Source organism: Propithecus coquereli, unplaced genomic scaffold, assembly GCF_000956105.1.
Source record: "Propithecus coquereli isolate 6110/MARCELLA unplaced genomic scaffold, Pcoq_1.0 Scaffold156, whole genome shotgun sequence".
Lineage (NCBI taxonomy): Eukaryota > Metazoa > Chordata > Mammalia > Primates > Indriidae > Propithecus > Propithecus coquereli.
In genome coordinates, this window is record NW_012140080.1 from 3,891,302 (window position 1) to 3,913,426 (window position 22,125).

General features: G+C 43.7%; 1 protein-coding gene across 1 annotated transcript in view; it reads right to left on the reverse strand.

The window, feature by feature from the left end:
• Positions 1-17,925: 17,925 nt before the first annotated feature.
• The window catches only part of HIBADH (3-hydroxyisobutyrate dehydrogenase), a 118,250-nt gene continuing 114,050 nt past the window's right edge, over positions 17,926-22,125 (reverse strand). The window contains exon 8 of the mRNA XM_012640731.1: positions 17,926-18,860. Coding sequence (XP_012496185.1) covers positions 18,702-18,860 — 159 coding nt within the window. The 3' untranslated portion in view covers positions 17,926-18,701. The remainder of the gene's footprint in view (positions 18,861-22,125) is intronic.

The window sequence follows — 22,125 nt, forward strand, 5'->3', positions numbered from 1 at the left end:
TGGGACCCCACCCATCCTGGCAGAATGGGGAGGGGGAGCTTGAAGGTGGTACCAGGGACACGCTTGGAAAGGGCGGGGTGGGGGCACTTGGGCAGACGGAGACCAGCGCGGCTTCCAGGAGCAGAGATGGGACAGCTGGGGGCTGCGAGCGGAGGAGGGGGACAGGGCCGGCACTCTGGGGGAAACGAGCTCTGCAGAATGACAGGGGTGTGGTACAGTAAGGGTGTCGTGGGAGACACGGCTGGCCACGGTGCAGAGTGTTAACGCAGGTGCCAGACTGGGGAGAGTGTTTCCATCACAACCTCTGAAGGTGTCCGAGCAGGTCAGATCTGTGGTTGGAGCTGTGCTCCAGGAAGGCCAAAATGGCAACCGTGTTCAGGTAGGCCAGGGGGACAGAATGGAGGCAGTGGGGAAAAACTGGGGGAAAAGGAGGGGCCCTACCAGTAGAGAGACTTTGTGCAAACTAAATCATCCCCGTTTACAGCAGCGTAACAAGCTCCAGGCAGTGCCTGTAAAGCCAGGCTATGGGGCTTCTGTAATGCTATATTATCTTGTAGTAGCATCAAAGCTTAGTTTTGGGTCCCCAGGTGGCTGATATATCTGCCCTGGGATTTATAATTTTTCTAGAAATATTCAAAGTCCTGAAATTCTTGATCGAGGATTCAAATCTTTCAGTAGTAATTTTTAAACACTAGAATGTTCTCTAACAACGTCTTCCAGGCTTCATAAACTCAGCTATGCTCTTAGGCTCTTTGAAGAGATGTAAGGGGGTACCCTGTCTTTTAAATAATACCCCAGAAAATTTCAGCCAGTGAGGCCTTCTCTCACCAGGCTCCCACAGACATAGTGTTGTATCCTATTGTAAATCCTAAAACCAACCAGCCCGTGAAATACCTTTAGAATCAGTGTTCAGTTCCCCATGCGCACCTTTCCCACTCTCCTGCCCTGGAATAGGTCTGGCAATAAATGAACTTAGAAACCTTTTTATTTCCTTGGCTCAAACTGACGCTTTGGGGAGCAGGTGAGAGCTTTCTCCCAAGTTGCTTCCAGAATTTCATGCCATGGCTCCCCTACAAGCTGTGATTAAATTTATGGGTGCTCAGGGGCCCTGCCCTCAGCCTTTCACGGTGCCTGCCAGACCTCAGCCTCCTCCCCTGCCGAGGGGTAGACTTCCTGCAGGTCATTTGCAGCCCTTGACCCCCACCTGATCCAACAGTCCAGTTCCAGGCTAGCTGGTGACCTGTGGGTGGCTGGGAGCAAGACATTGAATTGGGCCAATCAGATTCTAGCTCTTGAGAATTGAGTTTGGCAAACATGGAGGAAATCAGGCATCCATGTGAGCTGAAGCTGAAAGGAGAGGATGATGGAAAAAGGGGGTGGAGAGACCTTGATGGGCCATGTGGAAGCTAAAGTTATGGAGCAGCAAAAGCCATGAGGAAGCACTGAGATGCAGTCCATGGAGGGAGGAGAACAGAACAGACATGGGGAACAGAGCTGAGGACAGAGGGCAGCTTGCTCCTGGAGCTGCCTCCAGATTTTGCCTCCAGACTCCAGTTCAGGTTCGTGTATATCCCATCAGTAAACCTTCTGCTTCTTGAAGCGCTCTACGTCTGCCTTTCTATGTTCCCAAAGGACATCCCTTCAAACTAAAAAGCTGCCAACGGCTCTAAATATCAGCATCTCCTAGCGTGAGCTGAGCGATACTCGGATCATCAGCTCTTCTCTGATCTGAACGTGGAAAGGAATCATCTGGGGATGGTCTTCGCTGCAGATTCGAGTCAGCAGGTCTGGCTGGTGGTTGAGGCTCTGCCTTTCTCCCATGCTCCCAGGTGATGCCATTCCTGCTCGTCCCCAGCCCACGAGAGCAAGAGGATGGGTGATTCACGTAAGCAACCGCGTCACTCAATGGAAAGAAAGAAAAAAACCCAATCGAAATCAAACAAAACCAACCAAAACTAGGTTTTCAACGTGTCCAAAAGAGAGACAGTAAAGAGGCAAGATAGGTGGTAACTTCCTAGCTTTTCCCCTTTCTACAGCATTTAGGAAGAGAGGAGACACAGACGTTCAAAACTGGCATGACCAGGGCCTCTGAAGTTTCAGGGCCCTGTAATGTCTCGAGGCAAGCTTTTTGTCTCTAATTTTGTTTGTTTAAAGCAGAACCGTTGGGTTTTTAAATAAATCTGTTCTCTGGTATCAATAAATTCACCCAGAGAGAATTTTTTTTTGCTGAACAGGTTGGTTTTGAATAATTTCTATGACTGTAATGAGAAACTGTTAGATTTCACTAGAAAATAGTGTGATGGAATCTGGTAATCATTCTAAATTCAGCAGTCAGCTTCCTAATGTGCGATTTCCAAACATGCTGCTTTCCGTTGCTGCTGAAGTCTGTTGTTGAAGCTTTTGATGCATATTTTTCCATTAAAATGAGAAGGCTGCCTCTTGACCGAGTGAGTGCAAATGTTAACATCATTTTCCTTGCACCTGTTTTCCTATTCTAACTGTGGGATGGAGCAAACTGCATATCCTCTTCAAACACTGGAAAAGCTCCACTGGGACAGAGGTAACAGTGAGATGGGAAATAAAGGGAAGACCAAGAGTACGTTACTGTAGACACCAAAGAAATCAACGGGTATTAAAATGTAAGCTCTAAAAATATCCAATAGACTAAACACTCACTCCTCTTAAGGAAAAAATGAAAATTTTTCCTTAGTAGTATTTCCTTAGTGGCATCTTCTGGGTTAAAGTCTTGGTCAATGGCTTTTAGTACAGTATAATTTGTTAGCATTTATTGCCGGTGATAAATTAGGAGTACCTACCATGAGCTTTTACTGCCTCAGGTAGGGTGATCACAGATTTCCAAATTGTAAATTACTTTAGCAACTACTTGGGACAGGAGGAAGTAAAACAGAAGACTCAAGTTTAGAGGACTGTTTCTTATTCTTCCTCTGCCCTGGTGCTCACCTGCATGGGGCACTTGGGTAAAAGCAGGTTTTGTAACACCCTCCATCCCTTACCTGACCAGCCTTTTTAGTTGTTTTTTTTGTTTTTTTTTTTTCTGAGACAGAGTCTCACTGTGTTGCCTGAGCTAGAGTGCTGTGGCATCATCTTAGCTCACAGTAACCTCAAACTCCTGGGCTCAGGTGATCCTTCTGCCTCAGCCTCCTGAGTAGCTGAGACTACAGGAACAGGCCACCACGCCCAGCTAATTTTTGTATTTTTTGTAGATACAGGATCTTGCTCTGTTGCCCAGGCTGAAGTATAGTGTGGCTCGATCATAGCTCACTGTAGCCTCAAACTCCTGGGCTCAAGCGATTTTCCCACCTCAGGGTCCTGAGCAGCTGGGTCTACAGGCACACACTCAGCTAATTTTTCTTAATTTTTGTAGAGATGAGGTCTCACTGTGTCACCTAGGCTAGTCTCAAATTCCTGGTCTCTCAAGTGATCCTCCCACCTTGGCCTCCCAAAGTGCTTGGATTACAGGTGTGAGCCACCTCACTCTCAGCCTTTAGTTGTTTTTTGAGTGACTTCAAAGCTATCTGTTAGTTGTGCAATAAACACAAGTGTTTATTGGAGGGCAAAACGCCGTACTTTAGGTAACCATACCTTAAAAATGCTTCTCTTGGACTTACTAATCCATTTCTTCATTATTTAACCAACTTCTTAATCAACAACAGAGTCTTTAACCAAAAAGGTCAGTACATGGATAAATACCTTAAAACCCCACTAAGATAGTGAAAATTATGCAAATTATATAAATCAGACCATACATATCTGGGATATAACATAGTTTTAGAGATGTCACATTGATCATGTTTTACGAATCTGAAGTCAACACACAGGTTTCTTAAGGAGACGATAGAACAAAATATTTGAAAATGAAACTCACTCTTTCCTAGTACCTTCCATGGGTCGGATGCTTCATATATACTCTTTCATCTCACTTAATTCTCCTAGTAGGTCTATGAATCGCTTCTCCATTTTATAGATAAGAAAACCAAGCTTCAGAAATGTTAAGTAGTTTTCCATTTATTGGCAATGCTGGTATCCAACTGTAAGTCTGCTGTATTCCACAGCCCCTCTTCTTCTCCCTGTCTCCTAAGATACTGTCCCAGATAATGGCAGTTCTTGCTCTAATCATCTCTCTTTCCCCGTTCCCACCCCCTGTCTGTCCTGGCTGAACACAGTGGCTCTATCTTACTTTCTGTGGTTCTGTTAATCCAGAACCACGTTGGCTGCCCGTGCACAATCATTTCTATTCCCTGTCTGGTAACTAGGAGAGCTGCAGGCGGCTAGAACTGAGGATGGGTAGATAATTTTCACCAGCCATGCCATGTCCCCACTGACAAATTAACAGATGTAGGGAACATTCTGGAATTCCTATGGTTCCATGGTGGCTCTTCCTTCCTCACTGCCACCTCCAAAGCCAAACCTCTTCACCAGCTGCCTCTGGGCCTGGCAAAATGTGGCTAGAAAGACCCTGATAAGGAGATCAAGGCATGGAAAAGGATCGCGATCACTTGTCAATACTATAAAACAAGCTGAGATGAATGAATATACTCGCAAATATATCTGTGTTTCATTATAAATGAGTGTTTATCTCTAAACACTCGAAGACAAATTGCCCTCCAGAAAGATTTTATTAATCTACACTCCCCTCAGCATTGTACCAACTGAGTCCCTGGGTTTGCAAACATTTAGCTTAGCAGTCCCCAGTCTGGGGTAGGGGTAGGGTGATGTCCCTTGTAAGGGCAGCTCCAGATTTTCTAAATGGGAAAGACTCCGGGACAACAGTCTCATTGAGTGGAGGTGGGACTGTGCTTTGAAACCACATTTGCATAACACTTTACATGAGATTGAGAAAATGTCCATCTTCTACATCAAACAATGGGGAAGGGAAGGACTGCGCGGGAGACAAGGACTTAGAGCCACCATTTGCCCCACTGGGCGGACTGCTCACAGCCGTGGCCTGGGCTGAAGCCCCAGCTCTGGGGTTGAACTTCACTCAGCAAGACCTCTGTCCCAGGGCATGACCTCGCAGACCTTTTCTTTTGTCCTAGCAGCTGTAGCCACTGCATCCAGCACGCTTCTGACTTCTCTTCTGCCGAGTTTGAGAGAGCCAGGCTTCTCACATTCACTCTCTCCACTGGGGCCTGTGGCATTGGAGAAGAACCATCTCCCACAAGCAGAACCAAATACCCTCTTGCTAACTGACCGGAAATCTTTTGAGGTAGAAGATAGCTGATTGAAGTCTTGTGTTTATCGAGTTTGCTTTTCACCAACTTGCTTCTTGGCTAACAGTAGCTCATAATAAGAGCTCATATGTTTTATTGAGCACTTACCATGTGGCAGACACTGCCAGGCACTGCGCATACATGTTTTATTGAAGCCTTTCAACTACTCTCATGGGGTAGTACTGTTATCATCTCTGTTTTAAGATGAGAAAACTGACACTGAGCGAGGCTAAGGCACTTGCTCCAGGCCCACACTAGGAAATAGCTATAGCTGGGATTAAACTCGGGCCTGACCTCTCCATGGCCTGACCTTTAATCCTGCCTCAATGTTTCCCTGTCAAAAGATGCAGGAGGTGAGTAGGGGAGCAAAAGATGGCTGTCATTGTTATTTTCAAAAGTTTGACTACAAGTTTGTAAAATAAAGGAGAGTTTTAAAACATATCTCACTTAGATATATTAGCCCAGGAACACAAGATCAAGCAAAGTCTCCGGCCTCCTGCTGTCGTGAGCTTCTGTGTTCTCTAAGCCTGGTTAGCACAGCAGCATTTCGGTGTAACAGGCTTGTGACTCTAAGCAAAGGTCTTACCTGCCAGGATTCAGATGCAAACACTCTGAGATTGGAGGGACATTGATTGAGCATTTACTACAGGTCAGAGACTGTGCTCGTGGCTTTACGTGTGTACCTAAACGTTTAGAGGGACTTTTCCTGATGCCCTGGAATTGGCCTTGGGGCCCATCACAAGAGATGCTAAGTGTTCATGTTTCTAACTCAAGGAGAGCTTCCAAATATTGGGGCCAGGCATCCCAGGACTCGGCAAACCTGCCTCACCAAAACCAGTCCCCCTTTCCTCCAGCCCTTCCTGCTCTGGAGCGTGTGGAAGCAGGGCCCACAGGAGCTTTGACTTCGGCTCTATTCCTGGTGATCCAAAGGAAGGGAATGTCAAGAGAATTACTAATAAAAATTGGGGGTGCTGATAAGAGAAAACTGGTATCTCATTCCCTTGTTCATTCACCCAACAATGCAGTATTTGATGAATCCATACTATGTGCCAGGCACTGTACTAGGTGTTTGCCATACCTCAGTGATAAAACCATGGTCCCTACTCTCATGGGGCTCACATTTGGACATCTCTTTAGGCAGTGGGTTTGCCGATCTGCCTCAGGCAAGCCTGTGGCAAAAATGCAGGCACTGCCATGTGTTAAGAGGACTCCTGAGAAGGTAGGTGGGTTGGAGCCTTCTTGCCAGTGCCCATCTAGAGGGCAGACCTTGCCTGTAAGAGGCGGTTCTGTGCCCACACGAAAGTGGAGAGAGATGTAGAAAAAGGCAAGCTGGAGCTGGCTATGGTGGCTCAAGCCTGTAATTCTAGCACATTGGGAGGCCAAGGTGGGAGGACTGCTTGGAGGCCAGGAGCTTGAGACCAGCCTGGGCAACAGAAAGATCCCATCTCTACAAAAAATAAAAAAAAAATAAATTAGCCAGGTGTGATCTTGTGCGCCTGTAGTCCCCGCTACTCAGGAGGCTGAAGCAGGAACATCACTTGGGCCCAGGAGGTTGAGGTTGCAGTGAGCTATGATGACACCACTGCCCTCATACCTGGGCAACAGAGTGAGACCCTGTCTCAAAAAAGGCAAGCCAGAGGAGATCCCCCCATTAGGAAATAGCGTGGTTGGGGGGAGATCCTACAAAGAGGGACTGCAAGGCCTTCTGAGGCCTCACACATGTTCCCTTGAGAGATACAGAAATCCCATGACCCAGTTTTCCTAGGGAGGGGAACAGGTGTTTTACTTGGTCTCCAGTGGATTTTACTAGAATGCTCTCCCTAGCAATCTTCACAAGCAGGCAACCTAACAAGGCCTCCTCTTCCTCCTTAGCCTAATCAAATCCATCTGGAGAAACAGAGGGCACGGCCTCCCTTTACACCCCCCATCCATCTGAATTACCTGGACAGGACCTGGAGTCCTGCTCAAGGCACTATGAAATTGTCCCCAGCCTCTCTTCTAACACTTCCCAGAGCTGTACTGTTTTTTTCTGAGTGGAATGTATCCAAGGTGACATTTATAGGAGAGTGCGGATTTGATCTCGCTTCTAGGAAGCAGGGTAAGGCTGAGGTCCTTGGCCTTGACAAGGCAGGACACAAAAGCCAAAGGTTGCTATTTAAACCCAAGCACGTTAGTGTCGCCAGTGTTTACAATAGTTAATAACATCTCTCATAAGTGGGACGACGCAGCTGCAAGCCAGACGAGGAAGTATGCCACTGTCCACCATCAGTTCCCTGCACTATGAAGGTCAGAGTTGAAAACTCCAGATACCATTTCATTTTATTTAGAAACTGTTTATTTTCCGAAATTACCTTTTGCTTTCTACTGAGCTGCTCTATTTGTTATCTGTGAAGGGATCAGTATAGGCAAAGGTTTACTTTTGATATTTTTTTCACTCCAAAATTTAAAGAAGGGAGATATTCTTAATTACTGACAGGAAGGTGATTACCAATTATTCTGGAAATCAAAAATAAAAGTGCAATGAGATTGATCAAGAGAATCTGCTCTCTCTGGAAATACTGGTCTTGCCATCTCTCAAGCACATGGGCTGCTGTCTGTCTGGTAGAAATTTCAGAACGTGTACTTAAACTGCCAAATCCCTTTCCTCTGCTGTTCCCATTTCTCCCTGATGGAAGGCCCTGGAAGGCAGGCTCAGCGTGGGCAGAGGCTCTCTCTGCCTTGAGCACCAAAGCATGCCTGGCTCCTAGCCCACAGCCTGGCTCCAAGGAGGTCCTAGATCAATATTTATGGATAAATATTTGTGGTCTGCATCTGCAGTCCATTTACATTTTCTATTATAGTCCTCAGTTATTTCTGAAACAATAGAGAAAGTGAGGAAAACCTTTTTCGTAACCTAATTTTAAACTCATTCCCTGTTTCCTTCATCGTATCTTTCGCCATTTAGAGCAAGCAAAGCAAGTCTCAGGTCATCATTTTCCCATTAGCTGAGGACAGCAAGGGTTCATATGAATATTCTTCATATGAATATTCTTTCCCTTTCCCACAAAGTAATTATCTAAGACTTCTAGCAGAAAAAAAATATAGGTATAGTGTTCTTCCCAACCTGGAAATGGCATTGCTCATTAAGTAACTGGGGCTCGCTGAATCCTATGCAAATCAGTCCTGATGAGCCCTTAACTAATCTGTTTACAAACCAGACCTGCTAGACAGGCCTCAGTGGTTTTCTATCAAAGCAAAGCTCTGCTCTTTATGGGCATCTGGCTGGCCCTGAATGCGTAGTTTAAACATAGACGCTTTCCTTCAAAGTAAGATCAAAGGCTTTATTACTCCTAAATGAGTGCATTATTTCCACTTACTACCTTCTTGTTTGCAATTTGTGTTTATTAACAGCACTGTCTCAGGTTTACTTTGTGAATTACTAGTTTCTGAAAACAGTATGGCAGTTTTATGGACCACAGTATACATTTGTGGAGATTATGTAGCATATAATACATAGAATGGCCCATCAGATAGGACATTAGGCAAAGAAAATTCTCTGCAAAGATGACAATACCTGACCATGCAGAATTCATTTATGATTTTTATTTTTTAAAGGAAACCATCTGGCATAACGGGGCTAACACAAGGAAAGATTCCCCAACCCTGAAGAGCTGGAGATTTGATAACTCTTTGATTGCCTTGGAAGAATTTTCTTTGAAGTTTTAATTTTATTTCTTCCAAAGACAGTAAGTACGTAAAGCTGTACCAGAGATGAGGGACGCCATCAGTACTTTTCAAGGAAAAGCACAACCAGGTACTTTCAGACAGAGAATAAGCAGATTACTTAAAAAGCAAAGATTCCAGCGTGTGACTAATGCCGCTTGCTGAATCCTTCCTTCACAGTCCTTCAGGCAGCAGCTTCCTTGTGTGAAGACACAGGCCTCCGCCCTCCTGGTCCTAAAATCAGATTAGAACCCTGTCCTTCACTCCCACCCTCCAATTCATCTTAGGAGGATGAGGCTGCCAAGAAAATTGCATCTTTTAAGATTTGTGGTGACTCAGGTATACAAGCTTCAGGGTGTCACTGACCTATAAAAGGGGCTAGACTAAACTGCAATGAGTACCATGCAATGCAGGAAAACCAACCTCGAAAGGGGCAGCTTTTAATGTCACTAGATGGTCCAGCCAGAAATTAAATGGGATGGCCAGGAAAGGCTATAATCAGGGATCAAGCCACTGTTCAAAGTCATATCAGTTTTTAATAGATTTTTTTTTTTTTTGGACACTGAAGCAAGCATAAATTCACAAGGACACAAACACATTTGTCAGAACCCCACGGACAGACCCCTACCAATCCGAAATGAATTGGGCTGAAAGTGGCAAGCCGGACAACAGGGAAACTAAACCCATCGTAAATCTTCTCTTTAAACGTCTCTTCCTGCTTATCACCTTCTAAGCGTCCTTGATGGCCCAGTTCTGCCACTGCAACTTTGAAAAAAAAAAAATCGGATACTATGTATTAAACCCAAGTCAAAAAAGCATCACTGCACACACAAACAGGATGAGAAATTACGGTATGAAGGCTGGAAAAATAAGACATTCAGACCACAAAGTGACAAACACACAGAATTTTAACTTGGCAATACGATGACTCCTAGAAGTCACAAGAGGAAAGTGGTCAGAGCTGGAGCGCATTAGGCTGTAACTGCAAAATAAAACATGTTGTTAATGAACATTTATACTGCATGCATAATTTGGCAGTGGAGTTCAGGATATAAAGACACTCCCTCCTCTAGCAGTTTATCTTTCACTCTAGTAATCTGTCTCTTGACTCTCTCATTTACGTTAACTGTTTGCATCTCTTTGTCTAAAACGTAGACTTTTCGTCTCTGAGACAAAGGGGTGAATTCTTGGCAAAAGTAAAAGCCCAATATACCAGTTAGGAGTTAACTAGTAGAGCATACTTACATTAGCACAAATAAGCTATCAGGTCTCCCTGGTCATCTTGGCTCATTAAAGGAACAAAACTAAACCAAGCAAGGAGAATGAATCATGTTTGGCACTTACAGAGAGCAGGCCTCAGGTCAGGGTTAAGGTCATTAAGAAGAACGAGAGAGACAAGAGATTAAAGCTACGTTTGCTCTTAGAGTCTCTGAGATTGGAACTCTAAGGTGAAATTTCTGGAAAAGCTCTCAAATGGTCTAAAATTACCAAAGAATGCCTCTAATTCTATCCATAGATGGAATAAAAATGAAGCTCAAGAGGCATAAAACAAATGTAAAAGAATTGTCAACTTGATATCATCTGAACTCTGCTCAGAGGGGCTGAAAAGCTCCATGGGGAAGTGAATTAACTCCTTCAGGGCACAAGGCTATCTCTTAATGGTGTTGGGAGGAGTAAATTCACTTCCAAAAGGCCCAGACCATCATTTTTACAAGGAGAACTGGCAAAAATTATGCCCAATTTCATATGATTAAATGGAAAATAGTGAAAAGATTTAAATTTTTCTGATTTGACAACGTCAGTGAGAAGTTTTCCACGCTAAAATACGGTTTCGTATTGAAACAGTATTTATTCTAACCTACAGTAATCCAAACTCTAAAGTCTTTTAGGCATTTATCATTTTTAATGACTACAGCAAATGCCAAATTTTGTCCTTTTGAAGATAAAATGCTACACTCAAAAAGTCATGGGATTTGCATATCCAGCCAAGACTGAGAAACACACCCCAAACCTGCCTTTAGATTTTATGAGTCTGGCTGTGAAGAAGGTTTCCATAGTCTTCCCCTCCGCCAACGTCATTATTTTACAGAGAGACCTGCCAAAATGCAGCTCGTCGCTAAGCTCATGTGTCAGGTTTATTCAAGTGGCTCATTCAAGATGAGCTTTCTTGCCATCTCTTTACCAGGCATAACGGACTGCCATTAATAAAAACGTATTGATCTCTGAATCTATTCCTGGCTATAAAAAAATCCCTAATAAATGAGATGGCTATATGAGCAATAAATAATATCTAACCAGAGAGAGTCCAAAAACTGTCAGAAGCACATGCCTCATGTTTTCTTAAACCCTTAACTAAGAGGAATCAGAATTTTAGAGCTAAAACAAACCTTGAAGATCAATGTAATGACCTCATTTTAAAGAGAGAGAAACAGATCCACAATATTGTACAACTTAGTGCTGACCTAGGGCTAGAACTCAGGTCTCCTGTCTCCCAGCCCAGGGACAGTTCTTGTAACCAAGACAGTTGAAAGCACTCCCTGCAGCCTGGTTGCAAAGGGCTTTTGCTTTACTGTGTTTTTTTTTTATTATAATGTTCTAAAAGAGTGTAATTGTAGTCTGAATAAAGAAGTCTTCATCCCTTTTAGGTATTCTTGAATTATTAAGTGATGAATACAATTAAATAGCTAAAGGTCATCTTCAATCTGTCTGCCACCAATAAGAGACGATTCCATGCGTGCAGTGGTATGATGGACACGCTAGTTTATGGGTCTGACACCTTGCATGGAACGTTACAAATCCCTATGATGTCCTTAAGCTCCTTCTTCAACTGAACTGAAAGATGGCTAAAAACCCCACTCGGGCAGATGACTCCCCATTGGCTGGCCATTTGAGAATGCTCCAGGGTGCAGTTACTGCAGCTGAAGCTGGTAGTAACTCGTGCTGTTTTCCTGAGCAACAGCAGGCTTCTGACAATAGCCCGGGTAGAATTTATGCACACGGATGATGTTGCCCCATTCTCTACTCAGCTTTGCCTTTCTCCCCCATATGATGTGGACAGATTATACACATTTCTGACTGCTTAGAAAACAAGTCAAGATCAAAATCTGCGCAACGACAAGAATGGCCAAGGAGTAGGCCCAGTCCATTTGGTATTCACTTAAATGTGGACTCAGCTGAGGCTGAGCACATGGTCCAGCAGAACGGTGTCTGGTCAGTAGGACAGCAAAGAGTCTCTTGGACACCTATTTACAGACTCCCTTGAATAAACCGAACCTGTATTATTAGGAGATTTCACCTTATGTCTCAAGGTCTATGGAGCACATTAGAAAACATTACATTTGGTACTGCTGTGCCCCATAAAGGGAAATAGGTCCATGCTTTATCTACATGCAAGTTGACGTTTAAAGTACATAAAAGGTTAGGCTAAGCCTGCTACCAAAAATGCATACTTTCTTTACCTCGTAAGTTTCTCTAGTCAGTTTTAACAGCATAAGCTAATCTGTTGACTAAAAAAACTTTGTAGAAGATCCACATTCTGCAAGACTTCCTAGGCAGCTGTGTGTAACAAATTGCATCCACTTATAACCCACAGTACAACTCAGTCTGCTAAGCAAGACTCTTTAAGAAGAAGTTTATGCAGTCAGTAGTTCACCTAACATAAATGTAATGCCAGTTTCCACTCACTCACACAAACATTTACTGAGCTCTTACTCAATGCTAGGTGCTGAACTCAACACAAACCCCAAGGCTCACATGACACATTCTGTGCTTCAAAGAGCTTACAGTTTGCTGTGGAAGGCAAATGTGCAAAGCAGCAAATATAATGTAACAGGGTAAGTCCTGTGATGAGAAAGATAATCAACCTCCAGGCGTGGTGGCCTGAGCCTGCAGTCCCAGCTACTTGGGAGGCTGAAGTGGGAGGAATGCTTGAGCCCAAGAGTTGTAGACCAGCCTGGGCAACATAGCAAGACCCTGTCTCAAAAACAAACAAACAAAAAGAACAGTATCAAAAAGGAGCTATGGGGGCCGGGCGCGGTGGCTCTCGCCTATAATCCTAGCACTCTGGGAGGCCGAGGCCGGTGGATTGCTCAAGGTCAGGAGTTTGAGACCAGCCTGAGTAAGAGCGAGACGCCGTCTCTACTAAAAAAAAAAAAAAAAAAAAAAAATAGAAATGATCTGGACAACTAAAAAAATACGTATATATAGAAAAAATTAGCCGGGCATGGTGGCACATGCCGGTAGTCCCAGCTACTTGGGAGGCTGAGGCAGAAGGATCGCTTGAGCCCAGGAGTTTGAGGTTGCTGTGAGCTAGGCTGACGCCACGGCACTCTAGTCCGAGCAACAGAGCCAGACTCTGTCTCAAAAAAAAAAAAAAAATTAAACAAGAAAAAAAAAGGAGCTATGAAAACAGGGGAAAACTCAGTCTGAAGTAGCTAAGGAAGGCTTTTCAGAGGATAATGGCGCCAGAAGGGAAGATGAAAGACATTTTCTACGCAGAAACAGCATGTGCAAAGGTACTGAGGCATGAGAAATGTGGCAGGTTTGGGAGGTGACAAGCACTGTGGTCAATAGTGCTGGTGAAGTCAACTAGGACCCATGGCAGGAGGGGCCTTGAACACCATGCTCAGGGAGTTTAGACTGCATCCTAGGCTAAAGGATTCTAAGCAAGGGAATGACAGGATTGAATTTGTCTTAGAAAGACCTCTCTTACAGCAGTGTGAAGGATGAATTGGGAAAGAGCCAGGTCGGTGGCCAAGCAGCAGCTTTGAATCTAGAGACAGAAAGATTAATGGTTGCTTGGGGCTGAGGGTGGGGGGGTGGGGAGGAATGGGAACAGGGAGTCACTACAAATGGATCCAAGGGATTCTGCAGGGGTGATGGAAAGTTCTAAAAGTGGATTGTGGTGATGGTTGTACAACTCTAAATTTACTAAAATCCATTCAATTATATAAAAGAAAGACATTTTATTGTATGTAAACTGTACCTCAATAAAGCTGTTGGGAAAGAAAAAAGAAAGGAGCAATTGCAAAGATACTGAAGGGCCCCAGGTAAGAACGGGTGAGGGCGTGTAATAGGAACTATAGATTTAGAATTAGCTCTGGAGAGAGGGTGGAGGAGTGGGAGTCAGGGATGGTTCCTGGAAACCTGTATGGGACAGGACCAGGAGAACAAGCAGGTCAAGCGGGGAGAACAGGGAGCTCAGGCTTTGATATGCTGAGTTTAGATCCCTGCGGAACATGCACCTAGAGCAGGGCTTCTTGAACTCCACGATTGGCATTTTGGGCAGGATAATTCTTGTGGGGGCTGTTCGGTGCATTGTAGGATGTTTAGCAGCATCCTTGGCCTTTCCCACTAAATACCAGTAGAGTGCGACAACCAAAAATGCCTTCAGCCATTGCCATATGTCCCCTGGTGGGCAAAACTGCCCCACTTGAGAACCACTTATCAAAAGAGAAAGATCTTAACTCACGACTTTTTCCCTTAGGGTTTCTTTTTTTTTTTAACTAGAGATAGAATTCACCATTTAAAAGTCTACAATTTGGTGTTTTTAAATACATTTGCAAAGTTGTGCAACCATCGTCACTAATTCCAGAACATTTTCATCCCCTAAAAAAAAACCTCTCTATCCATTAATAGTCATTTTCCATTTCCCCTCTCCCCAGTCCCTGGCAACCACACATCTACTTTGTCTGTATGGATTTGCCGATTACTGACATTTCATATAAATAGAACCATACGACATGCGGCCTTTTGTGTCTGGTGTCTTTCACTTGGTATGTTTCAAGCTCCATCCATGTTGTAGCACCTGTCAGTACTTCATTCCTTTTTATGGTCAAATAATCTTCCACTGTGAGGATATACCACCATTTGTTCATTAATCATCAGCTGAGGGATATTTGGGTTGTTTCCACTTTTTAGCCATAATGAATAATGCTCTGTGAACATCATGTACAAGCTTTTGTGTGGACGTATTTTTTCTTGGGTATACAAGTAGGAGTGGAATTGCTGGATCATGTGCTAACTCCAAGTTTAACCTTTTGAGGAAGTGGCTGCACCGTTTTATATTCCAAGAAGCAATGTATGAGGGTTCCAATTTCTCCATAGGCTGGACACCACTCGTGATTGTCCTTAACTCGTATTGTTTGTTTTAAAGTTTCCAAAAAAGCATTTAATATTAGGCTAAATTGTTTACGACAACTTCATGGATGAGAAAACTAATGGTGAGAGGACAGTGACCTGCACAAGGTCATACTTAGAAGTCAGTAAAGTCCTTTCCAGAACTAATATTTATTATTCTATGTTGAAAACTACATAATTACAATTCTATCCTAACCTTCATGTAAGATGCTGATCATCTGACATGTGATCTGGTTTTGCTGGTTTCTTAATTTTCAGAGATCCATACACACTTACACCCCTTCCCTCTCAGCTACTCAAAGGTATCACTTAGTAAGTGTCCTCTCTCTCTTATCATTACTTTCCCCCTCTTTATTGGATTATTCCACTTCCATCAGTATAATCCCATGTTTCCCATCTTAAAAATACAATAAAACTTCTCTCGGCCCCATATTCCCTGCCAGTGTCTATCCCGTTGCCGGGAAGCTCCTCAAGAGTTGTCTCCATACGCAACCGTTCCCAATTCCTCTCCTCCCATTCTCTCATTCTCAATGAGGCTCTCATTTCCAACACTCCAGCAAAACTCTTGAAAAAGTCACCAACGACCTCTATTTTGCCAAATTCCCATGATGAATTCTCAGCCCTGTTACTCAATTTATCAGTTAATCATTCCCTCCTTAAAACACTGTTTTCATTTGGATTCCAGGACACTGCTCCCAATTCCCTCCTACTGTACTGGTCATTCCTCCTCAGTCTCATTCGCTTGCTCTGAAGAGTAACACAGGGCTTGGTCCTTGGACCTTTGTTCTTCTTTACTTCGATGTCTACTAGGTATCTCAAGTAAACTCCTGATTTTTTTCTCTTAAATTTCCTACATTCCTCCCCAAAACCTCCTCCCACAATCTTCCTCACATAGTAAATAGCAACTTCTTTCTTCCACTCTCAGGCCACCAGCCTTGGGATCATCCTCGACTCCACCCTCTATGACCCCATCCGTTAGCAGCTCTATCTTTTATGTTCAGAATCTGACCTTTTCTTGCCTTCTCCATCGTTTCAACATTTTGGTCCCAGCCGCCACCATCTCTCAAATGGATTATTACTATCACCTCCGAACTGGCAGGTTGGAGCCAGGGCTTCCAAGCCTTGTCCCTTATAGGCTATTCTCCACACAGCATCCAGAGTTTCCCCTTTAAGTCGGATCCCATCATTCCTCTGAACAAAATCCCTCACAGGCCACTGGCTGTGGTAGGTTTGCAAAAAGGCCACCACGATGGCTGTGTCTCCACACTCTTATGCACTAGGTTCCACACTCCCCGCTGGGCTGACTCTGGGCTTGGCTGTGACACTTGCTGTGGCCAAGGTGACAGTACAAACGTGACGCAAGCAGAGGCTTGAAAAGCACTTATTCGCTGGGGCCTGTCCTGTGCTGCTGCTGGGAACACTTCCACTACCACGTGACAAACTCGGGCGAGGTGCCTGGAGGACAGCAACCAGGTGGAAAGAAGCCTCAACCATTCCCATTGTTGCAGATGAGTGAGGCCAAATTAGACCCTTCAGCTCCAGATGAGCTGGCCCAGTCCAGAAGAATGTGGCCAAACTATAGAATCGTGAAAAATAATATTTGTTGTTTTAAGCCACTAAATTTTAGGGTAGGTTGTTAGCCAGGCAAAGTTAATTGATACACTGCCCATTTCACCCAGAATAAAAGCCAATGTCGGCCAGGCGCGGTGGCTCACGCCTGTAACCCTAGCTCTCTGGGAGGCCGAGGCGGGCGGATTGTTTGAGCTCAGGAGTTCGAGACCAGCCTGAGCAAGAGCGAGACCCCGTCTCTACTAAAAATAGAAAGAAATTAATTGGACAACTAAAAATATATAGAAAAAACTAGCCGGGCATGGTGGCGCATGCCTGTAGTCCCAGCTACTCGGGAGGCTGAGGCAGGAGGATCGCTTGAGCCCAGGAGTTTGAGGTTGCTGTGAGCTAGGCTGACGCCACGGCACTCTAGCCCAGGCAACACAGTGAGACTCTGTCTCAAAAAAAAAAAAAAAAAAGCCAATGTCCTAACACAGCCTACAAGGCCCCACACGATCAGGCTGCCCTCACCCCATGCCACTTTGCTTATAGCCTCCTTGTTATTCCTCATATCCAGCATTGTCCTACCTCAGGGCCTTTGTACTTTCTGTTCCCTGTGCCTGGAATGTTCTTTCCTTAGACATCTGCACGGTTTGTTCCCTTACTTCCTTATTATCTCTGCTCAAATGTCACCTTCTCAGAGAGACCTTGCCTTACCACCCTAGTAAAATACCCCTGGCCCTCCCTATCCACCCCCCTATCCTACGTTTTCTTTTTAGTTATTATCTAACAAATATATTAAATATTTATTTCCTGTCTGTCACACACACACACACACACACTAGAATCTATGTTCTGCAGGGACAAGAACTTTGTCTGTCTTGTCCATCACTATATCCCAAGCACTTATATTAGTGCCCACAATTTTTTATCACCAGGAAAATGATGGAAGTAGTAGTACTTCTGCCAAATTTGGTGTCTAGGTCTATCACCTGGAATGTTTCTAGAGGCTGAGGTGGCAAAAGTGGCAACTGAGCCCCATACTGGGGCATGTTACAGTTAACGCAGGCTGACTTCCTATAGCACTGATGACCTGGAAAACAGGCACACAGATGCCCAGTAGGGAGTCAGATAGAACAGCAGAACGCTGGCCTGCACTGGCTGGCTCAGAGCTCGGTTCCTTTGGACCTCCCCTCCCTTCCCTTTCATTCTATTCTTTCCCCATTAGTCTGAACACCAGCTTGTTGGATCATTAGTTTGTTCACCAAACGATTGGGAAGAAACAAAAACACCAAGAAAGTATTATCAGCATAGAAATTTATTTGAATTCAAAATAATATGGTTATATTTAGAATAATGTAATAATTATCTAAAGCAAATATCATCATTGGCTCTGAAACAGGTCTAAAGATGTCATTCTTTTGAAGTCAAAAAATATGTAGTAAGAATATACAAGGAAGCAAAAAAATATAAAAACAAGTCTGCTGAGTGTTGGGAGTTGTAGGGGATATACTAAGATACTGTAACTGAGTCCACATTATAAACATGCAGCAACGGTTCTCTTGCTTTACCAACTCCCTAGAAAATAAAGCAGTAACCTCAGTAATGCAGTAACCACTCGGTTAACAGGACAAACTTCCTGAGGGACACAAGTAATAATTCCCTATACTTCTCTTCTCCTCACACTGATTCTTTTCTTTACTTTAAGATGGGTTTCATCCTGTTGACAAAATATTTGGTTTATTTGTAAGGTAGAGTAAATAATATCTTGATTGACGTATACAACAATTTAACTGAAGATGCTCAGGGATCAAACTTTTTAAAATTAAGGGCAATTCAGCTAGTTAGCAGAGACCATCAGTGGCTTGTAGGAAAAATTTTTTCAGATAATATATGTTTGCTAAAAAGACAAAAAGAATAAGCAGTTAAAAATGGGTGAAAAATCCTAGGGACTAGTGTGACCTAAACAATCAAAAGCAGACAGGTGACCTTTGATTAAATCCATTTACTTGCAGAGTGAGCTAGAAGGAGGTGCCAAGACAGAGTTTGGCTCCTAACAGTGTCCACAGCCAAAGGGTGCACTCAAAAGGTCTCCTCTTCTCGCAGAAACTGGAACACAGATGAGAAGTCTTTCTTTGAGTAGCCCTTTGCACACATCATCCTGTAGATTTGATGGGCCAGACTGCCGAGAAGGATTGGACTCTTTGTGCTGGTAGCAGAGTCTTGTGCCAATCCCAGATCCTAAATCAAACAAAGGCAGGAGAGAACACACTGAGACTGGCAGTAATGGCTCCCTTTGGAACTGTGGTTCTTAATGCTTTGGTTTCAAAGAAGGAGAAATGAAGTCTGAAAAGGATAAGATGCTTATAAGCACACTGGTAAATTATATATTTTCAAACAAGTGCTTTCATACAGCTGCAAAATGGCTCTAGACAGAAACTGCTTTCCGAGTATCCCCTCCCTCCCTCCCTCACCCTCCACAAGACCTATTCATTTTGTTTTGTTTACAGGAAAATCTGTGGAAGTCTGTAAGATGGACATCATAAAAAATAAATTTTTTCTTAAATGAAACGTGAGGGGAAATAAAACTGCAAAATAGGAAACACGGTTTCACACATTACTTCATCCAATAAATATTTAAAGTTGAGCTGACAAAGTGCCAGAAACTGGGATACAATGATAAACAAGATAGCTGCAGCCCACCCAAACTCACAGTCTACTGAGGAAGAAAGACAGTTAAGCAAGCATTTCTATAATTCGATAGGTTAAATATTAATACTATCACGGGAGTCAGGGAAGCGCAGTCTGGGGTACTGGGGAAGGCCTTCCAGAGCAAGAAACAGATATGCACAGATGTGGAAGAGCAGGGGGCGTCAGCGAGGCGAAAGCATGGGGGTGGCAGGGAGGCAAGAAGACCGATCCTGGCAGAGGGCAGCAAACATGAAGGTTTGCAAGTGAGCGAGAACAAGAGACAGATGTGGTTCAGCGTGACAAAGGCAAAGAGATGGGAAGGGGAAACGAGTCTGGTGAGGCGAGCAAGGGCCAACCAAGGGCCTTGTAAGATACGCTGTAGAGATGGACTTTCATCTCTAAGAAACTGAAATGATCAAAGAAACTTAACGGGAGAAGTGACATGATCAGGTTTTTACATTTCAGAAAGCCCACTCTTGCTGTGGTGTGGAAAATGAACTGGAGGCGATCGGGATGAAAGGCACGCAGACCAGGCGAGGGCTGCTGTGACACAGTATGAATGAGGCTCAGCCACGGTACTGGCAGTGGGGGAGAAGGGGAACTGGAGGAATTCAAGGCGCATCCAAGAGGCAGAATGGATGAACGTCAGGGGAAGAGGGAGAGTGAGCCAAGAGCAGGCACACCGTGTTTTAGTGCACTTCACAGATAAGTATGTGGGGTTTTTTGGCTTTTTTTCCTTTACAAATTAAAGGTTTGTGGCAATCCTGCATTGAGCAAGTCTATGAGCACCATTTTTCCAACAGCAAGTGCTCAGTTCATCTATCTGTCACATTTTGGTAATTCTCACAATATTTCAAATTTTTTATTACTATTATATCTGTTATGGTGATCGGTGATCAGTGATCTTTGATGTTACTATTGGAATTGTTTTGGGTGCCACATATTGCACCCATATCAGGTGGTCAACTTAATTGATACATGTTATGTGTGTTCCAACTGCTCCGCTGACAGGCCATTCCCTGTCTCTCTCCCTCTCCTCTGGCCTCCCTATTCCCTGAGACACAACAACATTGAAATTGGGCCAATTAATAACCCACAATGGCCTCTAAGTGTTCAAGTGAAAGGAAGAGGCGCACTTCTCTCACTTTAAATCAAAAGTGAGAAATGATTAAGCTTAATGAGGAAGGCATGCTGAGAGCCGAGATGGGCCGGAAGGCCTCTTGTGCCATACAGTTACCAAGCTGTGAATGCAAAGGAAAAGTTCTTGAAGGAAATTAAAAGTGCTACTTCAGTGAACACCCCGATGATAAGAAAGCGAAGCAGCCTTCCTTACTGCTGCTATGGAGAAAGTTTAAGTGGTCTGGATGAAAGACCAAACCAGCCACAACATTCCCTTAAGCCAAAGCCTAATTCAGAGCAAGGCCCTAACTCTCTTCACTTCTATGAAGGCTGAGAGAGGTAAGGAAGCTGAAGAAGAAAAGTTGGAAGCTAGCAGAAGCTGGTTCAAGAGGTTTAACATAAAAGTACAAGGTGAAACAGAAAGTGCTGATGGAGAAGCCGCAGCAAGGTATCCAGAAGATCTACTATAATAGCTAGCTAAGATCACTGATGAAGGTGGCTACACTAAACAACAGATTTTCAATGTAGATGAAACAGCCTTATAGTAGAAGATGCCATCTAGGACTTTCATAGCTAGAGAGGAGAAGTCAATGCTTGGCTTCAAAAATTCAAAGGACAAGCTGACTCTCTTGTTAGGGACTAATGCAGTTGGTGACTTTAAGTTGAAGCCAATATTTATGTATCATTCCAAAAATCCCAGGGCCCTTAAGAATTATGCTAAATCTACTCCGCCTGTGTTAAGTGGAACAACAAAGCCTGGATGGCAGCACATCTGTTTACAGCATGGTTTACTGAATATTTTAAGCCCACTGTTGAGACTTACTGCTCAGAAAAAAAGTTTCCTCCCAAAATATTATTGCTCGTGGACAATGTATCTGGTTGCCCAAGAGCTCTGATGAAGAGGTACAAGGAGCTTAATGTGATTTTCATGCCTGCTAACACAACATCTATTTTGCAGCCCATGGATTAAGGAATAATTTCAACTTCAAGTCTTATAATAAGATATACATTTCATAATGCTATAGTTACCATAGATAATGATTCCTCTGATGGATCGGGGCAAAGTCAATTGAAAACCTTCTGGAAAAAATTCACCATTCTAGATGCTATTAAAAACATCGTGATTCGTGGGAGGTCAAAATATCAATGTTAACAGGAGTGTGGAAGAAGTTGATTCTAACCCTCACTGATGACTTTGAGGGGTTCGAGACTTCAGTGGAGGAAGGAACTGCAGAATGAGTGGAGCTGAGGTTGTGACTGGACTGCTGCGGTCTCATGATATAACTTGAAAGGATGAGGAGTTGCTGCTTATGGACGAGCAAAGAAAGTGGTTTTTTGGGATGGAATCTACTCCTGGTAAAGATGTTGTGAACATTGTTGAAATGACAGACAACAAAGGATTTAGAGTATTACGTAAACTTGGTTGATAAAGCAGCAGTGGCAGGGCTTGAGAGCATTGACTTCAATTTTGAAAGATGTTCTACTGTGGGTAAAATGCCATCAAACAGCACCGCATGCTACAGAGAAATCTTTTGTGAAACAAAGAGTTAATCAATGTGGTAAATTTAATTTTTGTTGACTTTTAAGAAATTGCCAGAGCCACTCTGAACTTCAGTAACCACCACTCTGACCAGTCAGCAGCCATCAACATGAAGCCAAGACTTTCCATCAGCTAAAAAGATTATATGACTTGCTG